Source organism: Dryobates pubescens, chromosome 17 (genome assembly GCF_014839835.1).
Source record: "Dryobates pubescens isolate bDryPub1 chromosome 17, bDryPub1.pri, whole genome shotgun sequence".
In the NCBI taxonomy this organism is placed as follows: Eukaryota; Metazoa; Chordata; class Aves; order Piciformes; family Picidae; genus Dryobates; species Dryobates pubescens.
This window is the reverse complement of record NC_071628.1, coordinates 10,477,587-10,499,950: the sequence shown is the minus strand read 5'-3', so window position 1 is coordinate 10,499,950 and position 22,364 is coordinate 10,477,587. Positions and strand designations below refer to the sequence as shown.

Below are 22,364 nucleotides of genomic sequence, written 5' to 3'. Positions count from 1 at the left end.
TCTGGGAGGTTCTGAGAGCTTCAAAGCTCCTCCAACTTATTGAAGAGGGGGCAGGGTGTGGGGTTTGAACCAGGACCCTGCTGTGCCCCATCCTTGTCTCAGAAGCATGGGGTAACCAGAAAGCCAGCAGCTTCACCCAGACAGTCCCCCCACAGCACCCACCAGGCCTGAGCAGGTCACTGAGCAGTGTGGGACCAGGGAGGGTCCAGCTCCAGCCCATCTCCACCCAGGCTTTACCTTCCCACTGTCTGATGCCTGCTGCAGAGCTCAGGTTCACACCACCCAGCACACCCCAACTGCCAGGGGTGACAATCCCCACACTTGCTGCTGGCAGCAGCAGTCACCTGGAACATGGGGTAGGTGAGGAAGGTCTCCAGGGTCCTCTCCTCGCAGTCGGGCTTGGCTTCGTAGTGCTTGAGCAGCTTGTCAAAGTCCCGGTTCTGCTTGCAGTGGGCCAGGATCTGCAGGCTGTACTGGTGGTTCCTCACAAACTCCTGGTAGATGTTCAGCATGGGCAGCAGGATGTCAAACAGGTCAGCTGCCAGCAGAGAGGTGGTGGGAAGGTGGATGTGAAGGTCCAGCCCCAGGGGCTCCAGTCCTTCCTCACCCGCTCATCCCACCTGGATCAAACCCCTGGGGCCTCGTGCTGCTTGTGCAAGCCCAACTGCTGCCCAGCTTGGGGTTTAAAGACACTTGAAGGGTCTAAGGCTCTTCAGCATCAGCTAGGTGCACCAGCCCACTCCTTTCACCAACCAGCAGAGCCAGCAAGGCAGGACCCACAGATCACAACCACAGAGTCATTAAGGTTGGAAAAGCCTTCTGAGATCGTCAAGTCCAACCTTCTACCCAACACCTCCATGACCACTAGCCCATGTCTCCAAGTGCCATGTCCACACCTTTCTTGAACACCTCCACAGATGGTGACTCCACCACCTCCCTGGGCAGCCTGTTACAAAGCCCCACCATATTGGGTGGAGTCTGGGGGTTTGGGGTTTTTTTTGCTCCACTCCTCCCCTCCACCACCACCATGAACAAGCAACGAGGTGCTGCATGGTGAGTCCCGCTGGAAAGGGCCTGTGGAGCTGGAAGAGGAGGTGAGGAGGCCACAGGCACTCACCCAGCACAAGTGTTGGCCAGCTGGATATCCTTGCCTTCAGGCCTTGGTAGAAGATCTGGTGCAAGAACATGATGGTTTCGCTGCAAGAGAAACCAAGGGGTGGGCAGAGAGATGGACAACAGCTAACTGTGAGGCATCAGGCAAAGTCACCAGCACAGCAGGGAGCAGGGGATGACCTGGGGAGGTGGCTGCACAAGGTGGGGAGTCAGAGAAGGTCCCCAAGTCATGCAGGGAATGATGGATGAGGACAGAAGAGGAGAGAAGCAGAGAATTATGGAATGGTTTGGGTTGGAAGTAACTTCCAATGTTCATCTAGTCCAACCCCCCTACAGGGGCAAGGGACATCTGCAACTACAGCAGGTTGCTCAGAGGGTGGTGAGAGCCTGGCCCAGGCTGCCCAGAGAGGTGGGAGATGCCCCAACCCTGGAGCCATTGCAGGTCAGGTTGTTTGGAGCTCTGAGCAACCTGCTGCTGACTGCAGCAGGGCTGGATTGCAAGACCTTTGAAGGTCCCTTTCTACCCAAACCAGTCTGGGATTCTATGACAGAGCTGCTGGCACATCCTGGTGACATGTGGCATTGCCATGGCATGGCTGGAGACAGTGTCACCTCCTGGGCACAGCTGTTCCTAGCACACTTCGCAGCAGCTGCAGGAGAGGCTACACCTGGCCCTCCAAACCACCTCCCAGGAGCATCTCCATCATTACCTATGGGCTGCTGTCAATGCCCAAGGACACCATCCTCCCCTCCACCACAGCCAGGAGCCCACAGATGGGCTCCTGGCAGCCTCAACCTGCTAGCAGGGCACCAAGCCCTGTGTCACCTCATGTCAGAGCCAAGTGCTCAGCAGGCTGCTTGCGTAGGTGTCCCATGGGGATGGTGAGCTTCCATCCATGGCTACCATCCATGGCATCACAGAATGGGCTGGGTTGGAAGGAACCTTAGAAGCTTATCTAGTTCAATCAAATGAGCTCCAAACTGCTGAGGATCTCCTTGGCACCAAGTACCCCAACACCTACAAGGTGTGCCGTGGTGTGGGCAGTGCCCCACATGGCTGGAGGCTGCCAGCTTGGCTCTGCCATTACGGAAATCACAGAATCAGCCAGGTTGGAAGAGACCTCCAAGATCATCAAGTCCAACCAATCACCCAGCCCTAACTAATCAACTAGACCATGGCACCAAGTGCCTCATCCAGGCTCTTAAACACCTCCAGGGATGTCAACTCCACCACCTCCCTGGGCAGCCCATTCCAATAGCCAATCTCTCTGTGAGGAACTTCTTTCTAAGATCAAGCTTAAACTTCCCCCTGCACACCTTGAGACTGTGTCCTCTTGTTCTGGTGCTGGTTGCCTGAGAAGAGGCCAACCAGCACTGAGAAGAGGCTACAACCTCCCTTCAGGTAGTTGTAGAGAGCAATAAGGTCACCCCTGAGCCTCCTCTTCTCCAGGCTTAGCAACCCCAGCTCCCTCAGCCTCTCCTCACAGGGCTGTGCTCCAGACCCCTCCCCAGCTTTGCTGCCCTTCTCTGGACACCTTCCAGCAACTCAACATCTTTCCTAAACTGAGGAGGCCAGAACTGGACACAGGACTCAAGGTGTGGCCTAACCAGCGCTGAGCACAGGGGCAGCTCCTGCTGGGCACACACTGCTCCAGCTGGGCACACTGCTCCTGCTGGGCACACTGCTCCTGCTGGGCACACTGCTCCTGCTGCAGCCCTTGACCCAGGAGCTGCAGAGCTGCCAGGGGCCCGGGTGGCACTGACCTGTTGAGGAAGATGCTGCTGACGTCGTCGTGCGTGATGGGAGGCTTCTTGGAGCTGGCAGCCATCCGCAGGGGCCGCAGGAAGTTGTTGACCAGGATGTGGAGCTGCTGCACGTACTCGGCCTCGGCCTCCAGCATGCTGAAGACCACCTGGTTCCTCTTGCGCATGCTGTCGGCGTGGGGGGACCTGATGTAGTCCTGGATGATGGTCTTCCACTTCCTGCGGCACAGCCAGCCCCGCAGGAAGCTCTGCACCTGCCGGCCAGCAGCAACCGCCCCGTGAACCGCAGCACCGCGCCACGGCCGCTGGAGACCACCCAGCCCAACCCCCCGCCCAGGGCAGGGGCACCGACAGCAGGTCACGCAGGGACGCAGCCGGGCGGGCCTTGGAAGGCTCCACAGGAGGAGACTCCACCACCCCTCTGGGCAGCCTGCTCCAGGGCTCCAGCACCCTCACACCAAAGAAGTGTCTCCTCCTGTTCAGGTGGAGCCTCCTGTGCTCCAGCTTGCACCCATTGCTCCTTATCACTGAGCACCACCAAAAAGAGCCTGGCACCTTTTCCTTGACACCCACCCTTCGGATATTTATAGAGCTGGGGCACCCAAGGGGAACCCATGGGCTCCTGGGGCCAGCATGTGTCTGGGCACCCAACCACACAGAGGTGCATTAGGACACCTCAAAGAGCTTCCAACCCTTCCTGAGGAACAGCATAGCCAGCAGGGGTAGGGGTTGTCCCCCTGCACTGGGCACCAGGGAGGCCACACCTAGAATCCTAGGATTCAGTTTTGGGCCACTCACTCCAAGAAGGACTTTGAGGGCTGGAGTAGGTCCAGAGAGGACAACGAAGCCAGTAAAGGGTCTGAAGAACAGGGCTGGGGAGGAGCAGCTGAGGGAACTGGGATTGTTCAGCCTGGAGAGAAGAAGGCTGAGGGGAGAACTCATTGCTCTCTACAACTGTCTGAAAGGAAGCTGGAGCCGGGTGGCAGCTGGTCTCAAGATCATGGAGTCCAACCCTTACCCCAGCACTGCCAGATCACCACCAAACTGTGTCCTTCAGCACCAGATCTCCATGGCTTTGAAACCCCTCCAGGGATGGAGACTCCACCACTGCCCTGGGCAGCCTGGGCCAGGCTTTTGCAGCCCTCAAAGGGAAGAAATTGTTCCCCATGTCCAACCTAAACCTCCCCTGGGGCAACCTGAGGCTGTTTCCTCTTGTCCCACCACTGTCCTGTCTGCACCTATTCAGAGCAGGTTTCCTCACAGGCTCCATCACTCCCTGCAGGGACACTGCTGGGCTGATGGCTTTTTCCTTGCAGGGCAAGGTGTCAGAGGTGCTGCTGGTGGGTGAGGCCACCCGGGCAGGGCCACCCCACTCCCCTGGAGTGCCCCACAGAACAAACCCAACCAGCAGAAGAGCTCCTAGGTTCGAAAACCACAAACCCCACCACACCAAAACAACCACCAGCAGAGCCACCTCCCTCAGACAGCTCCCCCAGACCAACCGCTCCAACACCTGCCACGCCAGCACGAGCACCAGGACCTCGCCAAGCACCGGCTCTGTCCCCAGCGCTGCCCTCCAGCCACCACCTACCTTCTTGATCTTCTTGATGTCGCTGTCATCGTCGCTGGGCGCGCTGCTCTGGCCGGCCTGGATGCGCTCGTGGTCCTTCAGCAGGGAGGCGATCTGCGGGCACAAGGTGGGGGAGCAGTCACCCTGGGCATCCTGGCACGGCCCAGGAGATGAGGGCAACCACACAGCGCCAGGGACGTGCCGTGCTGGTTCTGTCCTCGTGGGGGATGGTGGATGAAGCAGGGAGCCTTACAACACCAGATGGATCTTCCACACATCGTTTAAATAGGATCTGGGCTCTTGCAAGGAACACCCCCCAGTGAAGGTGACACAAGAGAAGAGCCCAGGCTGGCTCATCAGATCCAGGGTGGCACCCCGATGCCAGCCCTGGGACATCGCCCATCCTCTGCTGCCATTAATCTGTCCTGGTTTAAGGCCCCTTGAAAGGGGCAAAAGAATGGCACTCACACAAATGGATTGGAGAGTGATGGAAAGCTTGAATGGGAAAGCAACTGGTGCTGCACAGAAACTGCAAAGCACAGTGGCAAAGATATCCCCAAGCGTACAGAGGCCCTTACAGCACACCCAAAGGCATCCCAGCATTTCCCTGCTCCCCACCTGAGGGTCTACCCAAACCCCCTAGGGCTCTTTCTCCCCACCACCATTGCTAGACTAGTCTCAGGCTGGCCAGGTCTGAGACTGGCCCTGCCACTTCTCCTCCTGGCGTTAGGCCTAGCTATACTCCCCCACTGTTACCTGATGGGGAGCATCTCCCACGGGAGCAGAGAGGGAAGGAAAAGGCAGAGAAGGACTTTGCAGATGATTTATAGGGTGCAGGATTTATGGGTATATTATATAGCCAGGAGGGGGTTGGTCTCTTCTCCCGGGCAACCAGCACCGGAACAAGAGGACACAGTCTCAAACTGTGCCAGGGGAAGCTTAGGCTTGAGGTGAGGAGAAAGTTCTTCCCAGAGAGAGCTGTTAGCTGTTGGAATGTGCTGCCCAGGGAGGTGGTGGAGTCACCAACCCTGGAGGTGTTCAAGCCGGGACTGGACGTGGCACTTGGTGCCACGTTTAGCAGTCATGAGGTGCTGGGTGACAGGTTGGACTGGATGATCCTTGAGGTCTTTTCCAACCCCGTTGACTCTCTGATGCTATGACAGACGAGGGTGCAGGAGTTATGGGCACGAAATACTCCGTTTCCCGTGCCCACCCGCTGGGCTGGACCCTGGGGACACCAGAGGTGCAACTTCTGCGGCAGGAGCAGGAGGCACCCAGCCCAAGCTGCCGCAGCCTGCCGGCGCGGCGGTGCCGCCCGCGGGGCACGCCGGGGGAGCCCTGCGGGGCCGTGCCAGGCGGGGCCGTGCCAGGCTCCCTCACCTCGGCCTTGAGGCGCTCGATCTCGATCTCCCCGTCCTCGATCTGCTGCCGGAGTTGCTTGGCAACGGTCTTCTCCGTCTCCACGATCTGCAGGAGATGGAGGTACTTCTGCATCAGCGCCTCGTGCTCCGTCGCCAGCGTCCTGTAGCTGCAGGGGATGTGGCTGTCAGAGCCTCTCCTCCCCGGGAGCCCCCCTCCCTCCCGCCCCTCGGGATGGGCATGGGCAGGGAGATCTCTGCCCACCGCGGGTCTTGGGGCCGGGCTGGGGGCGGTTCTCCTACCCTCGGCCCTCCCGCTGAGGGTACCTGTGGGGTACCAGTTTGGGATGCTGCTGCTTGGGACTGGTTTGGAGAGGCCTTGGGTTGCTCAAGAGGGTGCACATTTTAAGGAGATCAGGCAAGAGACAAAGAAACTCCCTCCCCTCCCCCAAAAAAACAACCCACCTTGGGCAAGGGTCCCACCTCCACCTCCCAGCAGTTCCTAGATTCATAGAATGGGTTGGGTTGGAAGGGAGGTTAAAGATCATCCAGCTCCAACCCATGGGCAGGGACACCTCCCACTAGAGTAAGGCTGCTCAAGGCCTCATCCAGCCTGGCCTTGAGCACCTCCAGGGAGGGGGCATCCACAACCTCCCTGGGCAGCCTGTTCTGGTGGCACCTGTACCAGGGAAGGAGCACACCAGTGGCACAAGCCCTTAGGAACATCTGCTCTTGCCAAGATGCTTCTCTCATCTCCTCCATACAACACCCACCTGCCCCCATGTTTCTCACTGCCAGCCTGGCAGCCTCCTTCACTGTGCCAGCTCCTGACCACCCTCCCACAGTGAGAGAGAAGCATGGCATTTCCCTTGGCACAGAATCACCAGCTCGGAGAAACCTCCTTCAGCCCAATTCTGCTACCCCAGATGAAACTGCTCCTGATGGTCTCTGAACTGGGCAGCCCCTGGCACCAGGCTGGGACAGGCAGTGCCAGCCTGCCATGGTGGCATGGGACAGGGATGGGGTTGGGCAGGCATGGGGACATCTGACTGTAGCCCCCTGCATAACATGAGGGTTCTCAGCATGGAGCTGGGGGTCAGAGGCGCCCTGCAGTTCCCAGCTCAACAGCTCTGTGCCCACAGCTCTGCAAACAGCCACTCTTGGGCACAGCTTTGCCTCTAACACCCCCATGGCCTAGTCAGGGCTGGCAGAGGGTGATACCTGGCATGAGCTATGGCTGCCACCCACTCGTCGCAGTCCTTGGCATCCTCAGTCCTCAGCTCCAGGGTCTTCTGGTTCTCGTGGTTGAAGTTAACAGTGAAGTAATGCTGGGGGAGCAAGCACAGGGGAGGTCACCTGGGGACCCACCTCGCCCCCAGGCCCCACCTCTGCCCCCACAGCAGAAGAGCAGGAGAGATGCTGCTCCTGGCCAGGAGGTTGAGGATGAGGCTGGGAGAGGCTCCAGGGGGAAATCCCACCAGGCTCCACCTAAACTCAAACCCACCCAGGAGCAGCACCCTGGGGACACCCCTTGCCCGGGGCACGGGGAGGATGAGGAAGGGTGTTCAGCCACCCCTGGCACTGGGCACCATTGGGAAGCCCTGTGGGTGGATGCTGGGCAGCTCCCGGTGCCAGGGGCTGGGAGCCAGGAGGCTCCAAGGGCTGGGCAGGGGCTATTTTTAGCCTCCCTTGACATTTGCAGTGTTTGTGCTGATTGTGCTCGGTGCCAGCCCGCCCGTGGCCGCGGCCGGGGCTGCTCCTCAGCCTCCTGTGGTCTCCTAGGAGACAGCCCCACCTGCAGGGCTGGAGGGTGGCTGGATGACGGGAAGGGACCCACCAGGAAAAGCCCATCCCGAGCCACCAGCTCCTTTGCTGGGCACAGGCAGGGCACTGAGCTAATGCCCACTGCAGCAAAGAGCCCACCACATCCCACTGAACCCCACCACACCCCTCCTGCAGCAGCTGCAGCTCCTCCCGGCCCCCCCAGGCACCCTCACCCCCTTCTCATCCCTAACCAGACCCACTGGGGTGAGGAGACGGATCCAGATGGATGCTGCAGACTTCCATTGAAACTGGGACACAGCCAGGCACTGCTCCCAGGTGATGCTAGGGCAGGCAGCACGGATGGACAGATGGACACCCAGCTCCTCCATCCAGCACCATGCCCACCTTGGGCTCATCTCGCTGGGCGACAGCCTGAGACAACCTCTGAGCTTCCTCAGCCCACCTGGGGCCAGAGAGGATGAGGAGTTGTAGAGAGCCAGAAGGTTTCCCCAGCCTCCTGTTCTCCAGGCTGAACACCCCCAGCTCCCTCAGCTGCTCCTCCCCAGCCCTGTTCTCCAGCCCCTTCCCCAGCTTTGCTGTCCTCTGGACCTGCTTCAGTCTCTCAATGTCCTTCTTGGACTGAGAAGCTACTTCTGTCCAGGATCCTGTAGGTGCAACATCTGTTTACTGCTGAGCATGTAGACAAGCTTTCTCCTCATGAAGCCCCCTCCACTGTCCATCTCCCACCCCTTCACAACCCATCCAAGCTGGCCAGAGCTCCAGGCACCAGGCTGGCAGCTCTCCTGTCTGCAGGACACAGCTGGAGCTGCCGCAGCTCCGCAGCCCTTCGCTCCTCGCCCCCTTCCTCTCCCTCCCACCCCCAAAGCTTTTATTGGCACCAAGACATGGCTGGTGGAAAACTCTCCCCCAGCATTGGCTCTTTGAGGGTGTGCAGCAGCTCTGTGCCTCTGCTTTGTGCCCACCTCTCATGTCCCTTCCCTTGCCAACAGCAGCAGCAAGAGCTCCTCAGCTTGGCAGGCCTGGAAATCCTCCTCCTGAAACACCAACTCAAACCACCAGCCGTGCCCAGGCACTTCTCAGCCCCAGCACCCAGGGACACGAGGGGAGGCAAAGCCTCTTCCCAGCCCAGATACCTCCTCATGCCCCAGTGCCACGTGGAGAAATTGATTCCACAGATGCCAACAGTCAGAGTTCAGCTGAGCCCCCCAGGACCTGGGGAGATGCCTGCATGGCCTCCTCAGACTGGGATGGGATGTCTTTGGGCTGCCCTTCCCAGGCACTGCAGCTCCCATGGCACCATGCAGCACCCACTCTGAGCCCTGTGCCCACAGCAGGAGCAGGCACCAGGTCAGATCATGCTGATCTTCACTGGCACCCATGGGAAAGCAGCATCTCGAGCAGCCTTAGGACTTGCTGGACTTTAAAATGAGGAGTGGCAGAGCCCACAGCAGCACTGGGGCAGGGATCAGGGCACGGGACCAGGGACAGATGCCCACCCTGCCTCTCTTGCTTCACCCCACTGTGACCATCAAGGCATGTCCAGACACACCACACCAGACAGCTTCTGGCTCAGCTAATCCCAGTTCCTGAAGGTGATGTAAATGGTGGTTTCCAGGTGAGGAGGGACCAAAGCTTCCCACCATGGCCAGGGCACCACTGCAGGGGTTGTGAGCAGGATGGTTTGGTGCCAGTTCCCTGCTCCACAGTTCCTGCAAGGACATGGCCACAGTTTCCCCATCACTCCCAGTTATCCCAGTCCAGCAGCTGGGAAGCTGCTGGAATAGCAGAAGTCCCACCAGCTCTGATCTCCACCTGAACTGTGACCCTGCTCTGTTAGGTCAGGACACATCAAAGGCCACAGCACAGCTTCAACTTGCTGCTTCTCACACCCATTTTGTGCCCCTTTGGTCACTTGGAAGACCTCCCTGGTGGAGTCCACATCCCCAGAGGGGTTCCAGCGCTGTGAAGGTGTGGAGGGACATGGTTTAGTGGTGACCTGGCAGTGCTGGGTTAAGTGTTGGGACTCCATGATCTGAAAGGTCTTTTCCAGCAGAAGATCCTGGCACCAGTTTGTCTGTTTTGACTGGGAGGAGAGTCCCACAGCACAGTGCTGCTCAGGAGCTATTTCTGCATCCAGAACCTCAGCAAATGACTTTGAATTAATGAAGGAGACAACCCAAAGGATTAATGTGCAGGGACTGTCTCCCCAGAAATGTCCTCCTGCCTGGCTGCTGTCCCTGGGCTGGCACAGGCAGTGCAGCGATGGCTCTGCCCTCCTGCCATGCCCAGCACTGGAGGAGCAAAGCTGCACTCCAGGATGTGGGTCCTGCTGCCCTGGGACATGGGGACTGGTTTAGCACAGAACAGGGGGTCTCTGTGACCCCAAAGTGTGGAGCTCTGCATACCCAAAGATGCACTTTACCTGCTGCCATGCCCATCTGATGCCAGTTCCCACCCACTTGGGCTCCTCCATCCTCCACAACCTCAATAAAAGCCAACAAGAAGGTGCCAGGGCTCCAGTTCCTCAATGCCCAACTGGTCTGTGCCATCCCACTCTGCCCACACAGCCTCAGTCAGTGCCCAGGCATCAGCCCAAGGTCCAGAAGGGGCAAAGGGCTGGCAGCACAGGACCCTAAGGCTGGCATTCACACCATAGCACCAAGGACAAACCAACAAATCTGCTGGTTTGGCAGAAAGGGGAAAGCTGAACCAGGGCTGCACAGGCAGAGCTGCTGCTGGCCCAGCTGAGCTCCTGCAGGGCTTCACTCTGCTGCTTGCTTCATTCAATTCAATAATAAATCAATCCCAAAAAGCTTTCAATCCATGCCATTTCCAAACAGAAAATGGACACTGAGGGGCTGGAGCAGGTCCAGAGAAGGGCAAGGAAGCTGGTGAAGGGTCTGGAGCTGGTGAGGAGCAGCTGAGGGACTTGGGGTTGTTCAGGCTGGAGAAAAGGAGGGTGAAGAGAGACCTTCTGGCTCTCTGCAGCTCCCTGAAAGGAGGCTGGAGCCAGGTGGGGGTTGGTCTCTTCTTGCAAGGAACAGGACAAGAGGAAATGGCCTCAAGTTGCCCCAGGGGAGGTTTAGGTTGGACATGAGGAACAACTTCTCTCACTTGAGCCCAGGCTGCCCAGGGCAGTGGTGGAGTCCCCACCCCTGCAGGGCTTTCAAAGCCATGGAGCTGTGGTGCTGAGGGCCAAGGTTTGGTGAGGACCTGGCAGTGCTGGGGTAAGGGTTGGGCTCCATGACCTGAAAGGTCTCTTCCAACCAAAACAATTCTGTGATTCCATCATTCAAAGAAAAAAAACAATAATTAGCCCATTCCCCCCCAGTTTTCTTGGCCCATTCCAGGGGCTTTTCCATCCCTCTGCAGTGGGGACCCTCCCTACCACACCAGGTCCACCCCCTGGCACACAGGTAGGCACTGACACTGCTGGTGGTTGCTGCAGCTGGCAGGAAGGGCATGGGAGGAGAAGTCCCTGCTCTGGGTGGATGCATCTGAAAATCCAGAGCAGCTTTTAACTCCTGACCTACATAGAGCCTGCTCGGGGGGGACCTGGCACTCAGCAGGAGGAGATGGGTGGTTGGGCAGCTCCTCTCCTTGCTGACAAGGAGGGGAAAAAACCCAGATGCTGCAGTTTCTGCTCTCTGCTTCAGGAGGGACCAGAAGGGTGGGCACCAGCCCTGTCAGGTGGGCTTGGAAGCCCCATCTGCTGCAAGGCTGGCAGGTGGGCACGCTGGCGTTGCCCATACCACACAGGCATCAGTGGATGGAGTGAGGGGTCCAAAACTGAGCCCAGGATTTGAGGTGTGGCCTCACCAGGGCCCAGCACAAGGCAACAACCCCTCCCCTGTCCTGCTGGCCTGAAGAAGCAGCTGGGATCTGCCCCCCCTTGCCACCAAGACTGGAGCTGTGCCCTGCTCAAGCCCTACCCTGTCCATCTCAGGACCATATTCAAAGCTGCTTGTGGGTCTGCTGCTGCTCCCCCCACTCATCTAGAGCATGGCCCATGGTTTGGATAACCTCAGACCCTTAACAGAGGTGCCCATGATGGAACCTGTGACATCCACACCTCTCCTGGTTATGGCTGGAAGCAGCCAGGGATTCCCAGGAGGCAGCAGCAGCACCACAGAGGCTGGGACAGGATCCCCCAGCAACGATGCCTCCACCTAACGCTGGAGGAGAAGGTGTGGACAAGTGCCTGGCTGCTCTCAAAGGCCCTCAGCAACATCTACACCAACAGCACCAGCAGCAGGCACCAGCCCAGTCCCACCTGCAGAGCAGGACTATGTTTGTCCCTGCCTCACCCTTCCTGAGGGTACCAGGAACTCTGCCCAAGTGAAGCCCTTGCAGGGATGAGCACAGATCCCACGGTCCATGCCACCGCGCCCCAGGAGCTGCCTGAGCTCCCCTGGTGCCAGAAATGGCTCCCTCAGCAGGACCACCAGGGCTTGGCTCCAAGGGAGCTGCCAGCCCAGCTGGGGCTGCTGCAGGTACCCCATGTCCCATGAGGTCACCCAAGACATCCAAGCATCCCTCAGCTCCACCTCCCTCCAGCTCTTGCAGCATCTCAAGGGTGGGTGCCACCGGACAGGCTGCCCGTGGTGCCCACTGCTCTTCGTGCTGCTGCTGCTGAGAAGGGACCTGGCTTTCCCCATGGAAACAAGCAGGACCAGAGCTGAGCACACTCGAGGGAGATGGAAAACAATCTCCCTCCCCAATGTACCAGAGGGAATCACTTCCACAAGCCTTCTATCCCACTGGCCACCTATGTCCACTGACCTCTGGTCTTCAGCTTCACATCAGCTGGTCCTCAGCTTTGCATCATGGCACCAAACACTTCCTTGGGCCTCCCCTGGTTCCAGGAACAATCTTACTGCATCTCCAGCAGATGCTTTGGAGATGGGGAAGAAAATCCCCAGCTGCAGGCTGTGCCCACTAGAGCTTCCCAGGCTTTGTGGAATAAAGGACTGGGAGCTCCAGAGAGCTCCTGAGCTTCAGTCAAGGGTTTTGCACAGTGCTGCCTCTTGACTTGGTGTCACATTGGCTCTCATCTGAGCCACCAGGGCTGCTGGTGAAGTACAGCTCATGGCAACCAGGGTGTGGGTCTGCAGATCTCACTCCAGGCTGGACCTTTGGAGCAAGCCCAGCTGGGATCCTGCTGCCTGATCATGGAGAGCCCTCACCCCACTGAGGCCACCCCAGTCCTGAGGGAGATGGAGCAGCTTCTGCTCCTGCTCAGTCCCTTGCTACGATCCCATCTGCAGGCCCACCCAGGACACCTTCCATCCTGCCCACCCTCTCCAGGCACACCCCACCGACTTAGGGGGCTCTCATAGCCCCTTCCACCAAGGAGCAGGAGATGTGATAAGCTGAAACCACATCCCAGCACCCACAACCTCAGGGAGCTGGGGAAAGCAGGTCCTGGGGGTTGGCATGGCCAGGCTCACCCCCACACACACCTTGCCCCAGCGCTGCCAGGCACTCACCCATGGCACCACCACAATAAGCAGCCCAATGTCCTGCATCAAGCCTGAGCAGTGCAGTGCAGGAGGACCTGGCAGACCTCATCTCAGAGCCACGGCCTGAAGCCCACCCAGCACTAAAGCATCTTTCAAATAAACCTGGTTTGAAGAGCACCTCATTTGTGGGAAAACAGAGCAAAAAAAAGGACCAGAAAGTGCCCAGAGCTGGTCAAAACCTCTCCTCGGGTTCTCAGTTTCTCAAGTAACTTTGCTCCTTTGCTCTCACACAACCACAGGCTAAAAACACTTGGTGTTCCCAGCAAAAATTCTCACCACAGCACAACACATGGGTTTTGAAGACCCCCACCTTTTAAACCACCCCTTCCTCTGCAGAGGCTTTGAGACCTCCCAGGCTTTACTCCACGCAAGGAGGAAGCCCAGGTTGGAGCTGCCCTGCTGCAGGAAGCACTGTGCTCCAGCCCCAGCTGCCACCACCCAGGGGGACAAACAGTCTCAGCAAACAACTGATGTGATCACAGGCAAGGCAGGAAATTTCCTTCTTCCCACGGGAAGAGCTGGCAGTGCCAAACCCAGCTGGGCACCAGGGAGGGAATGCCTGATCCGGGCTGCAGAACCCAGAGGTGTTACTTAGAGACCTCCTGCAGCCACCCATGGTGCAGGCTTGCACCACAAACACTCCACTGCTTCCCTCCTCTGCTGTGCCACTGCTCAGCTGGCAAAGCCGCAGGCACCCGTGGTGGGCACTGCCTCTGAACCTGTCCTGGCAGGGTACAAAGTGCTGGGCCCGGTGCTGATCCAGGGGAACATCCTGGGGGGTAGCAACCCCCCCTGAGCCAGGATAACACCTTCAGGGCACCTGCAGTGGGAAGGGGCTGCCAGGCTCTGCCCTTGGGCCTGCCTGCCCCAAACCATCCCCCTGGCACAAAACAGGAGCCAGCACATGGAGAGCCAGCAGGATCCAAACCCAGGGAGCAAGCAGGATCCTAGCCCAGAGAGACACAGGGATCCAAACCCAGAGAGACACAGGGATCCAAACCCAGGGAGCCAGCAGGATCCTAGCCCAGAGAGACACAGGGATCCAAACCCAGGGAGCCAGTAGGATCCAAACCCAGGAAGCCAGCAGGATCCAAACCCAGAGAGACACAGGGATCCAAACCCAGAGAGACACAGGGATCCAAACCCAGAGAGACACAGGGATCCAAACCCAGGGAGCCAGTAGGATCCAAACCCAGAGAGACACAGGAATCCAAACCCAGGGAGCCAGCAGGATCCAAGCCCAGAGAGACACAGGGATCCAAACCCAGGGAGCCAGCAGGATCCAAGCCCAGAGCCAGTGGGATCCAAGCCCAGGGAGCCAGCAGGATCCAAACCCAGAGAGACACAGGGATCCAAACCCAGGGAGCCAGCAGGATCCAAACCCAGAGAGACACAGGAATCCAAACCCAGGGAGCCAGCAGGATCCAAGCCCAGAGAGACACAGGGATCCAAACCCAGGGAGCCAGCAGGATCCAAGCCCAGAGAGACACAGGGATCCAAACCCAGGGAGCCAGCAGGATCCAAGCCCAGAGCCAGTGGGATCCAAGCCCAGAGAGCCAGCAGATGGAAGCAGGACACACAGCGACATCCCGCAGGCCATCAGCTGAGGCTGGCAGCACAGGAGGGCAGTGTGACCCCCCTGCAGACACAGACCCCCCATGGCTGCCACGGCTGTGCCACCCGTGATACCCTAGTGCTGGTGCCAAGCAGAGGCACAGCTGTTCCAAACAATAAGGGGATCTTGATCCCAACAGGGAGATGTTCCGGTGCCTGCTGCCAGGAGCAAAGATCCATGGCATGAGCAGTGGGACTGCGCTGCCTCACTCTCCTGGCAGAGCTTTTTGGGATAGCGAGTGTGCCCTCATTTGCCAGGGGTAATTAATGTCAGGGTTCATTCCCTCCAACTGTGCCCACGGGGTGCCCGGATCCGGGCCGCAGTTGCCAGCGTTGCTTTGCCACCGTTCCCGGAGCCAGCCTGGGCAGGAATTATGCAAGAGCTGCAGAGCCAGACCCGGAACACAGGGTGCCTCCTGCCAGCACACAGCCTGGGCTGCCAGCACCCCAAAACCACCCCACTCCTCCCTGCCAGGGGTGCTTGGCACCCTCCGTGACAGGGGCACCCATGGGTGCACGGCCACACTCCGTGCACAGCAGGCAAGGGGTGACCACAGCAGGCTCCTCTCCACAAGGGTGAAGATGGATTTTGGGAGCTATGGCAGCAATGGGCAGAGATGGGCACCCCCAGACTGGAGACCAGTCCTTCCTCCCCCCTAAACTGGCACCAATCCCTTTCCTGTCAGGCTACTCAGATGCATCCCAACACCAGACAAACAAGTCAGAGGTGGCCAGCATTGCTATGCCACGCTTGGTGCCACCCTGCCCAGGCAGAGCAAGGGGACAGACACCAAGCCCTGTGTCCATCGGGTGCCACCATCCCTGCAGCTGGCACTACCCGGGAAGGGGGGAGACCCTGACTCTCCTGGGGCCTCACACCAGCATTGCCATGTCGGTGCCATTCCACCCGCAGACATCAGCATCTGGCCAGGAGCCAAGTGCCAGCCACGCGGGTGGCAGGGGGGCACCGGGCGCCCTTCTCCCACTGCCCGGGAGGGCACGCAGTGTGTTTCCACCAGGGTCCATGGCTGGATCATGCGCGGGGAGGAGGAATGGGTTGAAACTGCGTGAAACCAGGGATCTGTGCCCCCCCACCCCGAGCCACACGCCCACGGCCCAGCTGCCCCAGCCGCGGGGGTGGGTTCGCCCCCTGGTAAACCCCTGGAGGGGGCACAGGGGACTGGGGGGGCTGCATCAGGCTGGGGATGGCAAAGCCAAACGGTCTCACGGGAGTCCCGGGAGGGGGGGCCCCGGGCCCCTCCAGTGCCGCGGACACGCGTGGGGCTCCGCAGCCGCCGGGGGGCGCCCCGCAGCTAATTACCGGCGGCTAATTAACGGGATGGGGGGAGAGGCGGGGGGGGACTGGCAGAGCCCGACACCCCCATAGCGAATGGACTCGGCGCTGCCCTGGCAGCGCGACCAGAGCCCCGGCACTGCGGCCCGCTGGGTATCCCCCCCGGGTAACCGCCACCCTCACCGGTACCCCCCGGCCCTGGCAACGCGTGGGGCAGGTCCGGGGCACCCGGCAGGGCGCGACGGCGCGGGGAGCCCGGGGAAAGTGGTGCAGGTTTGGCCCCAGGGAGCATTCCCCTTCCATTGCCCCCGGTCCCGGCCAGTCCCGGCCACGCGTGGGGCAGGTCGCGGGCACCGGGAGCCTCGGGGAACAGAGACAGGGTCGGTCCAGGGGCATCACCCCCGATGAGGTGTAGGAAGTGTCGGGGGAGATACTCCCCACATGTCGCCCACCTGCTTCTCCAGGGAGTCCTTGGCCGAGAGGGAGGGCTTGGGGGAGGGCGCCCGGTCGCAGACGCAGCCCTCGAGCAGGTAGAGCCCCGAGGGCCGGGAGCTGGAGTCGGTCTCGAAGTAGAAGAGCATGTTGTGCAGCAGCGCGAACCACTTGGTGTGCCATTTTGTGTGGTCGGAGCCCCGCTTGCTCAGGTAGCCCCTCCTGGCGCCGTCCTTCTTCGCCAGCAGCCCCAGGTAGGTGACGTGCCCGTCATTGAGCCGCATCCCCTTCTGCATCTTGCTGGGCAACCGCCGGCTCCTCACATGGTCCCCGCCGGGCGACCGGCGGGCGGGTCCCTGGCGAGCAGCCGCAGCCCCCGCGCCCGCATCAGCGGCTCCCGCTGCCCCCGGAGAGGAGCCGGCGGTCGTCGTCGCCGCCGCGCTGGCGGAGGCTCATGCCGCGGCCGAGCTCCGCCGCTCTGCCCCAGCCCAAGCCCCAGCCCCAGCCCCGCTCGGTACCAGCGGCAGCTCTGCCGGGGGAGCGCCGCGTCCCGGAGCCGCGTAAACCGCGGACGGGGCGAGTCATGTGATGCCGGAGCCGGCGGCGGCACCGGGAGCCCGTCAGCGCCGGCCCGAGCCGAGCGGAGCCGAACCGAGCCGAGCCGAGCGCAGCCGAACCGAGCCGAGCGCAGCCGAACCGAGCCGAGCCCAGCCGAAAGGCTCCGCTCCGCGGCGGGGCTGGCCCTGCCCTCCGCCGGCTGCGGGGGTGGCCGTGCCGCGATCCCCGGGGCGCCGAGGGCTGCTCGCTGTGGAGGGATTACCCTGGCAGCGCCGGCCCCCTGCGAACGCGGGAACACCTCATCCCCGGACCCCCGACCCCAGAAAGAGGCACCCCCGGACGCATGGGATCTCCGGGCGCTGCCAGATGGCCGGGGCTCCGGGCCAAGAGGGACCGCTAGGACAGATGAGACCCCTGGCCAGCATGGACCCCTGCCCGCTGCAGGAGCCTCTAGCCAAGAGGTATCCCCGGGCACGCAGGACGCCTGGACACTGCAGAAGACCCTGTCCAGGAGGCACCCCTGGGCACACAGGACCCCCAGACTGGCACAGACCCCTGCCCACCGTGGGAACCCCAGGCCAAGAGGCACACCAGAGCACATGGGAACCCCCAGCACAACCAGAGCCCTGGGCCAAGAGGGACCGACTAGGACAGGTGGGACCCCCAGGGCAGACAGGGCCCCTGGGCACAGCTAGAGTCCCAGGCCAAGAAGGACCCCTGGACACATGGGACCCCTGGGGACAATCAGAGCTCCAGGCCAACATGGGAGCCTTGGGTGAGGTGAGGTCCTAGGCCGAAAGTGACCCTCAGGCCGGGAGGGACCCACATACAAAGGGCACCCCTCAGGCAGAGCAGGACCATGTGTGCAGAGAAACCTTCAGGCCAGGTCTGGCCCCTCAGATGCTGGCACAAGCCTTGGCTTGGCATGAGCCCCAGGCTGAGCTGGACGCCCATGCCCGCTGGGACTCCCAGTGTGTGCTGCCTTTGCCTGAGGTTCTGCTGGGCACCCCCCTGGGCACGCTGACCTCAAGCACCCCGTGTCCTGGGGCAGCACCCCAGTGTCCAGCCCTGTGCTTTTTGCTGACCATGGGACACCGCTACTGGTGGCCTTCCCCATGGCAGGTCCCACACAGTCTGCACCTCCCCAGCCCAGCAGTGGGGACCCCATGTAGTCCCTCAAGCTGGGTGGTGTCCCCACACCGTCCCCTCTCTTCCCACCCTCCAACTCCCAACAGGGCAGCCTGGTAACTGCCCAGATGTCACACATGGGGGGAAGGGGACCCAGGTTCCCTGTTTATTGCTGTTTGCCTCACTTCCATCCCTCTCCTCCAGCCTGGCCTTGGGTGCCGTGCCAAGCAGAACAAAACTGGGAAAACTGGGCAGCTGGAGCCTGTGCAGGGCAGGGAGAGCCCTGGTGCTCCCCACAGCTCTGGCCTTCCCCGTAGCCCTGGTGCTCCCCAGATCCCAGGGATTCCCCAAATCCAGGAGCACTGGGTTGCTCAGGTGCCACAGTGATGAGGACGTTGGAGGCTGGAGGTGGCTGCGAAGTGGCTGATGAAGGAGCTGCTGACCGTGGAGGAAGCACCCCAGCCCCTGCAGACAGGAGGGCATCAGGAAAACCCTGTTAATTAGCTTTGTTTCCTCCAAAAGATGCTGGCAGAGTTCCAAGGAACTCGGTGAGGTCATGGGTTGCCATGGCAACCTGCGGGAACAGGCTGGAATTGGGAAGGGTGCTTGGCATTTCCAGCATGGAGCGGCTCGGCCTGGGTGCCTGCTGGGACAAGCACCCATTGCCACCCCTTGGGACACAGCCTGGGCACCTGCTGGGCGCTGGAGCAGTGCTGGAGAGGGGCTGGAAGCGAGGAGTGGGGCCACCCCATGTCCACCTGCCCCACCAGCGTCCCCCTGGCTGAATGTGTCTCCCTTGCTCAGCCGAAAAGTGGGTGTTAAGGGGGGAGGGTCCTAGAGCCCACCATGACAACTGGAGCATCTCTGTGAGGAGGGAAGGCTGAGAGCCCTGGGGCTGTTGAGCCTGGGGAAGAGCAGCCTGAGAGGGGATCTGATCCATGCTCAGCAAGAGATAAAGGGGGGTGGTGCCCAGTGACAGGACAAAGGGCAGCAGGCACAAACTGGAACCCAGGAAGTTCCATCTGAAGAGGAGAAACTTCTTTGGTGTGAGGGTGCTGGAGCCCTGGAGCAGGCTGCCCAGAGAGGTTGTGGAGTTGTCTTCTACGGAGAGCTTCCAAACCCCCCTGGCCATTGTGATGCTGGGCAAGCTGCTGTGGGTGCCCCTGCTTTAGCAGGGAGGTTGGACTGGATGGTCTCCAGAGGTCCTTTCCAACCCCTGCCATGCTGGAACTGGACTGCAGCAGCTGGACTTTGCTCCCCATCAGTGGTGGTTTAGCCTGGACTCCTCTTGGTGATGGGAAGGGCAGTGGAAAAAATAGCTGTGGGCTCACGAGGCTCCAGCAAACATGGAAACTCTGCTTCCCAGACCAGAGGGAGGGCTCTTTTGCATGTGACATTTGCTTGGATCCATTCCAAGGCCTTGGCAGCATGACCCCACTGCTCACCTTCCTCACCTCCCCCCCAGCAGAGCCACACCAAAGGGCCAGTCCCACCACGGCCAGGAGCTGGGGACTGTGTCCAGAGGCTTCCCAGGGCTTCTTCCCAGCACTTTAATTGCAGCAGCTCCTTTGCTCTTCATTTGTGTGTTTAATGAACCCACAGTGGTTCCTGTGGGGATCCCACAGAGCTGAGCTTGGAGCCTGTGCAGAGCTGTGGAGCAGCACCACCACTACCCAAGGGTGCAGGAACTGATCTCAGGGGGGGAGCTCAGGGCCAGGAATGCTGCTGGGAACAGTGGGAGCTGCTGGGAAGTGTGCAGAGAAAGGCAATGAACTTAGTAAAGGGTCTGGAGAACAAGTCTGGTGAGCAGCTGAGGGACATGGGATTGTTCATCCCAGAGAAAAGGAGGCTGAGGGGAGACCTTCTGGCTCTCTACAACTCCCTGAAAGGAGCTTGGAGTGTGGCAAGGGCTGATCTCTTCTCACAAGGAACAAGTGACAGAGCAAGAGGAAATGGCCTCAAGTTGTGCCAGGGGAGGTTTAGGTTGGACATGGGGAACAATTTCTTCATGGAAAAGGTTGTCAAGGGCTGGCCCAGGCTGCCCAGGGCAGTGGTGGAGTCCCCAGCACTGGGTTCCATCCTTGAGCCCATCCCTGAATCCTTCCTGGCCACGAGGGCACACGCTGGCTCACGGGCAACTTGCTGCCCATCAGCACCCCCAGGCCCTCTCCCACCAGGCAGTGTCCAGCCACTCTGCCCCCAGCCTGGAGCATCCATGGGGTCGTTGAGACCCAAGCGCAGGACCCAGCACCTGGCCTTGTTGAACCTCATCCCATTGGCCTCAACCCACTGACCCAGCCTGGCCAGGTCCCTCTGTAGAGCCTCCTGACCCTCCAGCAGATCAACACTCCCACCCGACCTGGTGTTACCTGCAAAGTGACTGAGGATGCCCTGGTCCCCATGTCCAGATCCCTGATGGGGACACTGAGCAGAGGTGGCCCCAGCTGCAAGCCCTGAGCTGCAGGCTGAGGGTGCTGATGCTGAACACAAGCACCACAGAGATCCCCCAGTCCCCACAGGCTGCCAGGCTCCGTGGGCGCTGGTATTTACAGCAGCTCCCCCAGCTCCATCCCAGCCCCTGCCTTACAGTCCGGGCTCGGCTGCCACCCACGGGCAGCTGGCAGCAGCGGGCAGAGCCAGCAGGCAGCTGGGGAGGCAGAGCCCAGACAGCTCCAGGAGCTCCCAGGCACCGGCAATGGGATCTGGTGCTCCTGGTGAGAAGCTCCTTACAGGCATCTTGATCCAGTCAGGCTCAGGGGCATCAGCCAGGCACCTGCTGGTGTCTGTGCCATCAAAATGTGTTTGCCCAGGACATGGCAGCATCCCAGGCTGCTGACATCCCAGTGATGAGCATAGATTCCATGCCCTCCCAGAGCTCCTCTTCCCTGGGCAGAGTGTACAGAGGGCTCCTAGCTGCTCGTGGCACATCTGGACTCTGCCCCAAGCAGCCTTTCCCAAAGGGAGTGGCAGATGTAGTCACAGGCTGGGGGAGGTGGGAGATGCCCTGTGCCTGGACCCACTGCAGGTCTGGCTGCCTGGGGCTCTGAGCAGCCTGCTCTAGTTGCAGGGAGTTGGACTGGATGAGCCTGCAAGGTCCCTTCCCACCCAAACCAGCCCATGGGCTCAGGCTCCTAAACCACCCCAGGGGGTGTGAAAGCCTCATCCCTGCTGGAGCCAGATGAACTTCTGGGTAAGGTCTAGCTGCAGCCAGCGCCAGGCAGGTGATGCTGTCCCAGTGCCACTTGAGGAGGTTCCATCTGTGCTGGGCAGAGTGGGAACACCAGGCTGTGGTGCAGAAGCCAAGCTTTTCCATTTGCTAAGCAGGAAACTGAAGGAACAGGAATGGTGAGCTCCCATCTCCTGCCAAGCCACCCTGGCAGAGTTGGTGTAGCCCCAGCTCATCCACCAACAGGACAGAGTGATCTAGGTCAAGAGGCACCCTTACTGAGATCTGCTTCCAGGTAAGACCCAAGCCTGACCCAGCTCCCCAGCAGCTCTCTGGGTTCTCAGGGCTGGGCAGAGACTCTGGAAGCTGAAGCAGACATCTGCTGTGTCCACATGGAACGTCCATGCTCCAGCCAAGCTCCCCAGCGTGCCAGCATCACCTCCCAGACAGGTCTCTGCTAAGTGGCTCCATCCCATGTGTCCTTTTGACAGAGCAAGTTCCATCATCACCATCATACATCTGAGCTTCCCTGCATGGCAGTCTCGGGGGGAGGGATGAAAGCTGGCTCCTGGGGACAACCTGTAAGCTAGAGCAGTGCTGTGCCTACACTTCAGCCTCCCACAGAAGCCCCACATTCCAGCATGGTGGTGGCTGGAAGGGACCTCTGGAGATCATCCAGTCCAACCCTTGTGCTCAAGCAGGGGCACCCCCAGCAGCTTGCCCAGGATCGCGATGGCCAGGTGGGTTTGGAAGCTCTCCAGAGGAGACTTTGCAGCCTCTCAGAGCAGCCTGATCCAGGGCTCTGACACCCAGGGCAGGGCTCTGCTGGCCCTCCTCCATGGGGACCAATCCATGCCACCACCAGCAGCAGCACACCTGGGAGCAAACACTGGGCAGAAGAGGGGTTTGCTGAGCAGTTTAGGTTGCAAAAGCCTCTCCAAGCGTGGTGTCAGCCCCTCAGCAGCAGCCAGCTCCATGAGCAAATGGCACTGCCCCCTGCCAGGCTCTCACTAACTGGTGACAGCAAAGGACAAGCCCTGTGGAGAGAGGTTCTCCAGAA

The 22,364-nt window shown here is 60.4% G+C and overlaps 1 protein-coding gene across 3 annotated transcripts in view; it reads right to left on the bottom strand.

Moving 5' to 3' along the window:
- The window catches only part of RASGRF1 (Ras protein specific guanine nucleotide releasing factor 1), a 38,401-nt gene extending 21,483 nt beyond the window's left edge, over positions 1-16,918 (bottom strand). For all 3 annotated transcript variants that reach the window (XM_054168904.1, XM_054168905.1, XM_054168906.1), the window contains exons 1-7: positions 16,473-16,918; positions 7,027-7,133; positions 5,828-5,975; positions 4,469-4,561; positions 2,878-3,131; positions 1,118-1,197; positions 345-538 (exon numbers count right to left, since the gene is read on the bottom strand). In XM_054168904.1, the coding sequence (XP_054024879.1) occupies positions 345-538; positions 1,118-1,197; positions 2,878-3,131; positions 4,469-4,561; positions 5,828-5,975; positions 7,027-7,133; positions 16,473-16,748 (1,152 nt within the window). In that variant the 5' untranslated portion in view covers positions 16,749-16,918. The remainder of the gene's footprint in view (positions 1-344; positions 539-1,117; positions 1,198-2,877; positions 3,132-4,468; positions 4,562-5,827; positions 5,976-7,026; positions 7,134-16,472) is intronic.
- Between the last annotated feature and the right edge of the window lie 5,446 nt (positions 16,919-22,364).